Source organism: Myotis davidii, unplaced genomic scaffold (assembly GCF_000327345.1).
Source record: "Myotis davidii unplaced genomic scaffold, ASM32734v1 scaffold1025, whole genome shotgun sequence".
In the NCBI taxonomy this organism is placed as follows: domain Eukaryota; kingdom Metazoa; phylum Chordata; class Mammalia; order Chiroptera; family Vespertilionidae; genus Myotis; species Myotis davidii.
The window spans coordinates 1,378,400-1,390,617 of record NW_006297812.1 but is presented as its reverse complement, the minus strand read 5'-3'; the positions used below and the strand labels follow the sequence as shown (position 1 = coordinate 1,390,617).

General features: G+C 34.0%; 1 protein-coding gene across 1 annotated transcript in view; it reads right to left on the bottom strand.

The window, feature by feature from the left end:
• The window catches only part of DYNC2H1 (dynein, cytoplasmic 2, heavy chain 1), a 305,345-nt gene that overhangs the window by 238,774 nt on the left and 54,353 nt on the right, over nucleotides 1-12,218 (bottom strand). The window contains 6 exon segments of the mRNA XM_006773520.2: nucleotides 4,877-4,992; nucleotides 5,951-6,174; nucleotides 7,526-7,708; nucleotides 8,286-8,468; nucleotides 9,605-9,810; nucleotides 11,522-11,672. Of these exon segments, the coding sequence (XP_006773583.1) occupies nucleotides 4,877-4,992; nucleotides 5,951-6,174; nucleotides 7,526-7,708; nucleotides 8,286-8,468; nucleotides 9,605-9,810; nucleotides 11,522-11,672 (1,063 nt within the window).

The following is a 12,218-nucleotide window of genomic DNA, read 5'->3' as shown; positions in this document are numbered from 1 at the left end:
GTGTACATAGAAAACCCTAAAGACTCCACCAAAAAACTACTAGATTTAGTAAATGAATTCAGCAATGTTGCCTGATACAAAATTAACACCCAGAAATCTGTGGCATTTTTATACATCAATAATGAACTCACAGAAAGAGAAACTAAAAAAAAAAAAAAAACATTTATCATTGCAACAAAAAATTAAGATATCTAGGAATAAACTTAACAAAGGAGGTAAAAGACCTATACTCACAAAACGATAGGACATTGAAAAAAGAGATAGAGGAAGTTATAAACAAGTGGAAGAATAGACTATGTTCATGAATTAGTAGAATCAACATCATTAAAATGTCCATACTAACCAAAGCAATTTATAGATTCAATGGAATCCCCATTAAAATACTAACCGCATATTTCACAGATCTAGAACAAACTTTCCAAAAATTCACATGGAATTTTAAAAAAACAAAAAAAATGAATGTCTGCAGCAATCTTGAGAAAGAACAAAGTTGGAGGGATCACAATACCAGATATCAAGCTATATTACAGAGCTATTCTCAAAACTGCCTGGTACTGGGCACAAGAAGAGACATATAGATCAATGGAACAAAACGAGAGAACCCAGAAATCGACCCAAACCATTACGCTCAATTAATATTTGACAAAGGAGGCAAGAGCATACATTGGAGTCAAGACAGTCTATTCAATACATTTTTTTTGGAAAATTGGACAGATACATACCAAAAAAAAATGAAACTAGACCACCAACTTATACCATACATAAAAAAAAATAAACTCAAAATGAATAAAAGACTTAACTATAAAATGGGAAACCAACCAAATCTTAGAAGAATCTATAGGCAGCAAAATATCACACATATTTTGTAGCAGTATCTTTACTGATACATCTCCTAGGACAATAGAAATTATGGAGAAAATAAACAAATAGGACTACAACTAAATAAAAAGAAACCATCAACAAAACAGGAGATCTCACTGCATGGGAGAACATATTTATCAATGTTAAATCCAATAAGGGTTTAATCTCTAAAATTTATAGGAACTCAAAGAACTTAACAAAAAGGAAGATACCAATCCAATCAAAAAAAATGGGCAAAGGACCTAAATAGACACTTTTCGAAAGTGGACATACAGAAAGCCAAGAGACATATGAAAACATGCTCAAAGTTACTAATCATCCAACAGAGGCAAATCAAAGCGACAATGAGTACCATCTCAAACTTGTCAGAATGACTATCATCAACAAACCAACCAATGACAAGTATTGGTGAGGATTTGGAGAAAAAAGAACCCTTGTACACTGCTGGTGGGGATGCAAACTGGTCCAGCCACAGTATGGAGTTTTCTCAAAAAATTAAAAATGGAAATTCTACTTGACCCAGTAATCCATTTCTAGAAATATATCCCAAAAAATCAGAAACATCAATCAGAAAGTATATATGCACCCCTATGCTCACAGCAGTACAACTTACAATAGCTAAGATCTGGAAACAGCCTAAGGGTCCATCAGCAGATGAGTGGATTAAAAAACTGTGGTACATCTACATAATGAAATACGACACTTCTATAAAAAAGAAAGAACTAGAAAGGATGAAATAGGAAAATGATGACTACTTTTTGACTCTAAAAGAGATTAAATCTTCAAAGAAACTAATAAATATAAATATGGGTATCAACTCACTGATAAAATGACTTATGTGACCCTGGGGCTCAAAACAATACCATTGTAATTAGCTAGTTTATATATCCTATATAATAAAAGCCTAATATACTAAGTGTCCGGTTGTCCAGTTGGCCATTCAAGCAATCAAAGCATAATATGCTAATGATATGCTAAGACCACTCAACTGCTCGCTATGACGTGCACTGACCACAAGGGGACAGACACTCAATGCAGAAGCTGACCCATGGTGGTCAGTGCACTCCCACAGGGGGGGCGCCGCTCAGCTAGAAGCCGGGCTCACGTCTGCTGAGAGCAGCTGCAGTGGTGGAAACCTCTCCCGCCTCCAACACAGCACTACTGGGCAGCGGCATCAGCCTCAACGGGGCTGGGATGAGAGCAGCAGCAAAGCTGCGCTCAGCCCTGGCTGGGGTTCCTCCTTGGCCACCTGCCAATTTGGTACTACTACATCCCCTGAGGGGTCCCAGATTGCAAGAGGGCACAGGCAAGGCAGAGGGACCCTACCCGTGCATGAATCCATGCACCGGGCCTCTAGTTATTAATAATAGGAAGGGGCAAAAGGAAGGTCAGATATTATATTCATGGCAATTTGGGCAGCTTCACCAGGAAGCTGCAGTTTTACACTCTCTGGGAAACTATTGACCCATTCCCTGCAGTTTGCAGGCAAGAGAGGTCAAAAGGGAGATAGACAGATAGATGCATGAGTAATAAAGTTGGAATGACATAGGAAAGATGCCTGTCAGTCAAAACTGGGAACAGAGATCACTGGCCATAGTGGGCAGGGATAATGTAAGCCTGTGAAAATTTGGGAAAATATTATTCTCTGGACAAAGGAGCTTGCTCATTTGGGAGCCCTCTCTCTTGGCTCTGTGGTTCCTTTGGCTTTGCTCCTGCCCATGTTCCCTCCATAGCTATGTTGCCCTGTGGACCCCAGATTCAAAGAACAGATGAACTGCAGCAGGGAACATGACGTAAGTTAGTCTGATGCCAGATTGAACTCTGCCCCAATCTGAGGAGAAAGCTCTGGGCAATAGCTTTGATCCTAGCTCTGCTGAAGCCACAGCTACACTTCTTCTATAGCGGGACAGAGGGAAATGTGACCTTAGAAACTCAGGGATTTAATTCCATGCAAATAAAAATTACTTGTTCTCCTGAAAAAAAAAAATGTTCTCTGTATTAATGAGTCTTTTTCTGTTCTGTTTGTTTTGTCTTTGTTAGATTCCACATTTAAAATTATATGGCATTTGTCTTTCTCTGTCTGACTTATTCACTTAGCACAATACCCTCTAGGTCCATCCATGCTGTTGTGGTAATTTCATGTAGTTCTTTTTTCTATGCTGTCTTATTTTTATAGTGTTTTAGCTTGGTTTCCAATAGCAACCTTTCATGAAGTTACTCTTCCCATGGGTGGGAAGAATCATTTATTTTATATAAATGGATAAAAAGGTGGTAAAGTACAATAAAATATATATGAATGTATACTAATCTAAATAAATGATTTAATAAATACATAAATGGGGAAGAGGAGTTTCAAATATTCCCCTGCCAAGAGGTGGAGCTATTCTTAGCCTCTCCACTTTGAAAGTAAGCTAGACTTAGTAACTATCTTCCAAAGCATGGAGTAAGAAAGGGGGAAATACTAACCTCAGGGTAGAAAAACCTGATCAACACTAAGGTAAGTGATGAAGGTGAACATCACTAGTGATATCATGTAGTTAGTATGTACCCACAGATGTGAGGTGATATGATGAGAAGGGGACTTTATCTCTTGGTATTCTTCCCAAATATTAATAACTCAGTCTAATCATAAGAAAAACATCAGGAAAAAAAAAAGAAACAGAATGAGGAAGAGTCTACATATACTCTGACTAGGCCTCTTGAAGACTGTCAACGTCATGAAAACAAAAACAGACTGAGAAACTGTCATTAAGCAGAGGGGACTAAGGAGACCTAACAACTAAATACAATGTGGGACCCGATATTCAACGATTCAGTCCTGGAACAGAAAAAGGATCATAATAGCAAAACATCAAGTGAAGTCCGAGTTTAGTTAATAGTAAGGTAACTATGTCGGCTTCTTCATTTTGACAAATGTACTATAGTAAATAATACGAAACAATGGGAGTGCTATCTTAGCAAATTTACTGTACATCTAAAATTATTATAAGTTAGAAGATTTTTTTTATATTTTTATATTTTTGAGTTTTTTAAAAGGTTACTTTGTTTGGTATATTATCTCTTTGGAAAAGAAAATATCCATGTGTTTCTAAGATTTCTGTTCTTATTTAAAGGCTAGAAAAATTCTTAGGCTCTCCTCCAGACCTACTAAATCAGGAACTTTGATTTGAAGGTAAGCTAGACTTAGTCTAGTCCACTGATGGTGAACCTATGACACGCGTGTCAGAGGTGACACGCAAACTCATTTTTTTGGTTGATTTTTCTTTGTTAAATGGCATTTAAATATGTAAAATAAATATCAAAAATATGTCTTTGTTTTACTATGGTTGCAAATATCAAAAAATTTTGATATGTGACACAGCACCAGAGTTAAGTTAGGGTTTTTCAAAATGCTGACATGCAGAGCTCAAAAGGTTCGCCATCACTAGTTCAATGATCTGTTTTAACAAGCCTCTAGGGCAGCGGTTCTCAACCTGTGGGTCGCGACCCCTTTGGCGGTCGAACGACCCTTCCACAGGGATCGCATAAGACCATCCTGCATATCAGATATTTACATTACGATTAATAACAATAGCAGCATTACAGTTATGAAGTAGCAACGAAAATAATTTTATGGTTGGGTCATATGAGGAACTATATTTAAAGGGCAAGAAGGTTGAGAACCACTGATCTAGGAGATTCTAAGAACATTAAAGATTGAGAACAAGTGGACTAGACTATTCCTCTACATATCACAACTATTTAATATTTAATGCACATTTTAAAACTTTAGGCAAAAAACTAGGGAAAATCCTAGTAAAGTAAGTAGTTCAATTGAAAAATAATATATCAATATTTCTTTATTGGTTTTGATACATGTACAATGTTAACAACAGAAGAAACTAGGAATAGCTTATTCAAAAACCCTATATACTCTAAACTAAAGTATTTATAACTTTTCTATAAATCTAAAACTATTCTAAACTAAAGCTTATTTTAAAAAAAATAAGATTATATTTGGAATAATGAATCAGACCTTCTTGTTTAATGCCAGTTTTCTTCAGTTGTCTGAGAAGATTTCCACTTCCTCTCAGAACTGTCTTCAAAGCTCTCAAACCCCAGTCATAATGTTGTTGAGGTGTCAAAAGTTCCCTTAAGTAAAAACATGAAAATCATAAAGCATCAAACAGCTATCAGGAATTCCTTTTATCATCATATCCAAAGAAATACAGAATGTAACTAATGACAAATAAAAATGAGTACTGATATCTCATACATTTATATAAAAGACCCAATCACAAAATTATCACTCAAGTAAAATGTTGAAGATGAATGGTTCATAAACTGGCTATCTCCCCCCACACACACACACACTTTTTTTAATTTAAATTTTATTTTTCAACTAAAGATTACATTCAATATTATTTTGTATTAGTTGTATTAGGTGTAAAGCATAGTGGTTAGACATTCACATACTTTACAATGTCCCTTCCCCCCAATAATTTTAGTACCGACCTGGTACCATACATAGTTAATACAATAATATTGACTGTATTCCCTATACTGTACTTTATATCCCAATGACTATTTTGTAATTACCAATTTGTACTATAAACTGGCTAGAATCTTAATGATTATACAATTACCTGTTTCCTTTATTCCTAAAGTTTTTAATCAATCTATCTAGCTCTCAATCTCTGAAATTCTAGTTGTCACTACCTTTTAAATGATATGGACTAGAATTCTCAATTACCCAAAGAAGCTAAAAGCCAGTCTCTATTACCAAAAATAAGACATAAGAAAGACTCCCTCCAAAGAATAAGTTTTCAGTGGTCAAATGGTAAATAAGATCAATAAGTGTCATTTATCTGGAGCACTCCAAAATTTTTTTTCCTAAAAAAGTGAGATTGGATCTCTAGTATTTACAAAAAATAAGTAGTTTAGGCTCAGATGTTTTAATTATTTAAAGTAAAATTTTTCCTGTCACACCTTAAGTACAATCACCAATATGAAAATCATTCAATAAATTGGACAAATGAGAAAAACAGTCACTAATAAACATAATCAATCATTGGAACCACAAATATAAAAATAAAGTAGAAAAACTCACCTAGATAGATTGAAAATAGCTACCAATTTCCTGCCCAATACTTGAGCATCTTTAAAGCCTTCTGAATAGAGAATAACTTCTGCAATGAGCTCATTGTCTGGACGAGACATGGCTACTGGCCGGAAAAGCTGTTTAAGATTATCAGGCAGTTTTTGCCTTCCTCCATATCCTTTTCCAGCAGGATTCATAGTGATAAAAATGCCAGAATTTGAATTTATTTCTACCTAAAAATTAATTTAAAATATAAGCACCAAATATCTGAAACTATAAATATAAAACATTACCAACAGAAATTTGTGACATATTTCTACACATAAATACCTTAGCAAAAAACTATCAACTAATGTGCTAACCGTCTCCTTATTCAACATATAATAAACTCCTTAGGAATCATACTGCTTTATAGAGGTTCTTTATAATCAGTTTTTTGAGGCTAAAAGTTTAGACGATAACTAGTTTGCATGCCTATTCATTCATCCAACACATGTTTACTGAAAGCTTTCCTTGTGTTATAATTTGCTAAGTACACACAGACAACACAACTCTGAACTAAAGTCAATAATAGTTTATTCCCTTCTAACAAAGAAGCAATCATAGTGTAACAAATGCTTTGACGGGGAAGAGCAGAATATCAGAAGAGTACATAATAGGGGCATTTCAACACAGCTCAAAGAATAGAAGCTAAATTAGAATGTGTAAACTATGAATGGGCAGTTAGGAAGTAGAAATATCTAGAGTAAAAAAACCTGGCTATAAAGGAAAGAAAAGAGAAAGAGCAGTGATTGGAACAAAAGATGGATTACATTTGCTTATGTTTTAGTTATATAACATTATTATATATAATATATTAAGAAGGAAAAGATTTGATTATTTTTAAAAGCCAATGAGGAATGGGTCCAGGAAGGAAGGCAGAGGGGATAACTCCAAGCGGGTCCCTGGGAAGCCGATTCCAAAGCATAGGTGGGAGATAAGCACTGGCTGAGAGAAAGGACCACTCTTTCTCAGTAAGAAGAAGAAAGGAAAAGGAAATATGGAAGAAAATAAATTTTGATGATAAAGAGCTAAAAACTTAATACTTTCTCAAGAGTTTAAACATCATGTAAATAACATGTGAATAATTTACAACTGGTCTTACTTTTGTGCCCTACCCAGAAAAACTTGTATTGTGAATATATTATTATAGATAAGAGGATAAATGTACAGTTCTTTTAACTTTCAGTGTGTTCAACATTACTGTAATAGAACCTACTTCAAAGGATGTGGTAAATATGAAATGAAACAATGCATTAAAACACTAAGCACAGAACTAGCACAGACTGATGCTCAATAAATGTTAGCAAATATTATAACTCAATTTTCTAAATAGTTTGAAGGTTAATTAATGATAGAATGAGACCCAAAAAAGGGGGGAGAAACCTCAGAGACAACTCACAGGCAAAAAATGTTTAACACATCGGTCACAGATTAGAAACAGGGGTGCCAGGAGAAATAAAGATAGAATACTGCCTGAATACGAGTGATGGCAAAGTCTTATAAAATGTTTTAATTCTTTAAATTACAAACATATTTTTATACCTCTTTGCCAAGCAGCTCACATACACTTCTATGATTCTTCAAAGCATCTTGAATTGTCTGGATCTGCATAGAAACTGCTGATAGTACAGCTTCTTCCAGTCTGTTGAATTCATCAAAACAACCCCAGGCCCCACACTTGACCAAACCAACAAATATTCGTCCCATTGACTTTACATCGATGCCCTTAAAAATAACAATAAAAATCATATTCACTAAAAAGCAACTGAAATCGCTAATAATAATTTAATAGTTTATGTCATTTACTCATAAGGTAATCATTTCACATATCTCTGCCTCTTTTACTCTAAAAAATAGAGATTAAATAGCTACTCTTTCAAACTCAGAGTGGTTTCAAGGAGTAAACAAAATAATTCAGGTGAAAGTATTCTGAAAAGTACACAAAACTAAACAAATACTATTTTTGCTTTGGTTATTCTTTAAGTCAAAATACAAATCCTACACAAAATATTTTTAAATGAATTTAAAATTTTTCTTTTCTCTTTACTATTCTCCTTACTAAAATCTTTTTCTAAACTCTAACATAAAACTGTTTCTTTATAATAATTCTCTTTAGAAAAGTTTTGGGACTATACTACATGCAAACTTTCTCCATTTTACTTTTCAAATAAAACAAATTCTATTTTCAAGCAATTTAAAAGTAGAGTGATTTTAAATACAACTTTGATATATAAGTACATGAAAACTAATCCAACCATCTAACTAATACACTATTACTTAGCTGGATATTTATTGATTCTACCTCATCACAATTAAAAACTAAAACTTGTCTTCCAAGAAGTCCACCCAAAGCTTTGACCGATTCAGTTTTTCCAGTTCCAGCTGGTCCGTAAGGATTTCCTCCAAGTCCCATCTTCATAGCTTGAGTGAGAGTTAGGTAGCACTTGTCGGTCAGTGGAGTGTACACCAGCTTGGGAGCATTACCCTACACAAGGGAAATAAGGTTTTTATATGCACGTTCTAATTACCATTTACAAGTATTTACACAGTGTGAAATTCTTCTTAAAAAGATAAAGAGGCAACAAAAAGATTAACGTTTTTAACATAGAACAGTATCCAAAATATTTTTAATGAAAGAAGCTTTCGAAAATGCAAACTAGAAGTAAACTTAATTATTTTCAAGCATGTATTTTTATTCTTTCCTCAATTAATATAATGTTAGGTTTTCCAAACAGTCTCTTGAGTTTTTTATAATGGTACAAAAACATACTTCTAAGGCAAATAAATCCAAAAATATATAATAATCAAGTATAAAAATGCATTTTGTTTTATATTTTAAATTCATGTAAATTATTTCCTTAAATTTTATAACCTTCACATGTCAGAATTATTTGGAGACCTCAAAGTGTAATTAATTTGAACAGTTTCTTATGAAACAATTTTAACATCATATAATTTTCAAATTCTCTACTAAATTTTAGAGAAAACAGATTCCAATTCCAGCTGCAGTTTATGTTTTTCCTTAGTTTAGGTAGACAGATTGGATCTCAAAATGCATTTCCTTTTTGAAAGAGCCAATTGGCAACTCTCTGACATATGCTTACTTACATAATTGCCAAATTGTTCTGATGATTGATTATGATAAAAATAAGGCAGAAAGGATTCAGATGCACTTATTTTTAGAAAAGGCTATATAAGTTAGGTTATTTTTTCAGAAGTTGTTTTACCTTAAAAAACAAAAACATTTAGTAAACCTATTTTAACATATTTAAAATTGCACAACATTGTCCTTGTATAAGGAGGCACAAACCAAATCACTTCCATTGGGGTTGCCTATATTCAATTCTTCTTCAATTGAAGATATATCTCAAATTCTATATAAATGCTACTCTAAGAAAAGATATATTTAGAGAATTCAGTACAATACTGCCATTATTTTAACTTTTTGATAAAGAGAATGATTTTTTTCCAATATAACATTTTTCATTATGATGAAACAGAAAGAAAACATTCTTGAAAGTTATAACTAAAATAAAAATAAATCTTTCATCCAAAAGAAAATGTCCTTTAAAGTAAGTAATATCTAACAGAAAAATAAAACATTTCTGCCACAAGTCATACCTGATACTCATAAGTATACTGAAGTTCAGTATCCACCATTTGAACATAACATATATCATCACTTTTCATATAGAATCTAACTTGTTTTTTCCAAGCCCAGTCTTCAATTGTATGAACTTGAACTTGGTTCAACTGTTTCACCACATCAATATTATGAATAATGTCAAGGATTAATGCTTTAAGTTTAAGCTCCATAATGCCAGATTCTATATACAAATAAATATAATTAGAGAAAATGTTAGCCTGTGACTTACATACTTCATGATATCTTTATACAGGGGATTTCTTAATTAATGTAAATGGTAAATTCATGATATATTTGAGTGGCACAGTAATATAGAGCATAGTAATATATATATATACATACACACACACACACATATATATATATATCAAATCCACCATCTGTAAAAAATAATAATTTTGTATGTGAAACATCGACATTCACTAGGAAATGAGTTCTGGTTCCTTATGAAGGAGTAAGCACACCCTGCCTTCCTTCCCTCTGAATGCAGGAGTAAAAAACATGGACAACATACACTGAACTGCTACTTAGGACCCTGAAAAGTAAAAAGGATTAGGCAATTGAGGAAGGTCAGAATTAGAAGTGCTATCAAACACGCAGAGAATTCACCTTTTGCTTGTTTCCTCTCTGTATCCCTAGGCCTGACACAGGGCAGCCTGAAACCCAGATTGCTGTAGACAGGGCGTCTCCGGGAGCAGGAGTTTCCAGCAAGTAGCTACAGTGCTGGCAGTGAAGACCCAGAAGTGCCTAAAACTCTCAGGGAAGGCAGCACTCCTCTGAAATCAGAGAAGCTATGATCCTGAAAGAGTAGAGCAAACCGCTGCTGCTCTTTTTCTCTCTGTGTCCTCCCATCAATTGGCCCGCATTATGGGTGTGGTCACTGATAGTGTGCAGAAAAGTATAAAGTGTATGAAACCTCAGCTTTCTGGCCAGAGGACCAAAAAGGGGGGCCCAATGGAACCAGAAACTACTGGGAAGACCATGGAGAAAAAAGAGATTAGAAAAACGACCCTATAGACTTGCTTATGAATTCAGGCTCATCTCCAAACTGTGCAGGTCTCATCCTCAACATCAAGCCAAAGACTTTGAGAACTGGCCATTAGATGGTTCACACATGCAGATCTATACTAGCACAGTAGATTTGGAAAACAGAACTGACAAGGGAACCACACCCACAGAAGGTTTGCTGGAACTTGTGGCCTGAACCAAATATGATCAATTGCTAAATGAAAAATATCAACATTGATATTTTAATATTACATTAATCCAGGGGATTTAAACAAAATCCAGACTCTATAACACAATTTTCAAAATGTCCAGGATACAATCCAAAATCATTCAACATGCAAAGAACAAAAAAAATCAAATCACGTAAGAAAGATGAAAGGAATAAGACATCCTCAGATGAAGGAAATCTATGAGAATTCATAGACAACAAACAATCCTGCTCTAAAAGAAACACTAAAGGAAGTTCTTCAAACAGAAGGAAAAAGGTACAAGAAGGAAACTTGGAGCATCAAGATGAAGGAAGGGCAACGGAAATGGTAAGCATCTAGGTAAATATAATAGACTATTTTTCTCTTGAGTCCTTTAAAAACATTTGATGGTTAAAGGCAAAAAAAAATACAATATAATCTCATGGAGTTTTCAATGTATATAGATGTAACATTAAGTCAACATCAAGACAAAAAGTGGGATATAAAGAAAACTATATGATAGTAAGGTTTTTGCATTTTGTTTAAGTACAATTTAAAAGTTAAGTATATATATATATTAACATCTAAAGTAACCTCCAAACTAGATAGCCAGAAACAATAAATGAATTAAGATAGAATACAAAAAAATGTTCAAATAACTGAAAAGTAGGCAGAAAATGGAACATTTTCCCATACCAGTATTGCCCGAATCCTCAGAACTTGTGTCGATGTCAGTATAGTGCTCTAACTTATTAACTAGTTGTGCTTCAATCTGATGAAGGCTGTGATCTTGGATAGCATTTTCTACATCTTCAGTAAATTTAATCTGCTCCGCCAAGCATAATATCTATTAAATTAAGAGAAAACACATTTTTAAGAGGTGATTTTACTTAGGAATATTTTATCAACTTAAGAAACCCTTTTCCCAAAAATTTCTATCGCATTGAATCTCTGTACCTGAATGCCTTTTGGTACCTCAAATATTAACAGAGAATGCAGCCCAAGCTTACTTCTCAGAACTCATACTACCTCCCAGAGGCCTATTTGGTGGGTCCTAGAACTCACCAAGCTAATGGTAAGAGAAGGGACTTGATACTTTCTTCCCCTGACTCTCCTCATAAATGTCTTCTTTTCAACCAGTAAGAGGCAAAGATAACAGAGTATGAGGCATTCTATTTAATAAGTAATCTGCTAGCATTCCAAATAATCACTCACTGTATTACTGAAGTCTGCCATTTCAAATTCCAATTTTATCTTAAATTAAGATCTGTCCTATCTTTCAGTCTAATACTCAAAAAACAGAAACAAGTTCTAGATCAATATAGGTGTCTTCACCTTTATATAAAACATGAGACACTCACCCTGCTTCAGAGGCTTTCTTTAATATAGCAAG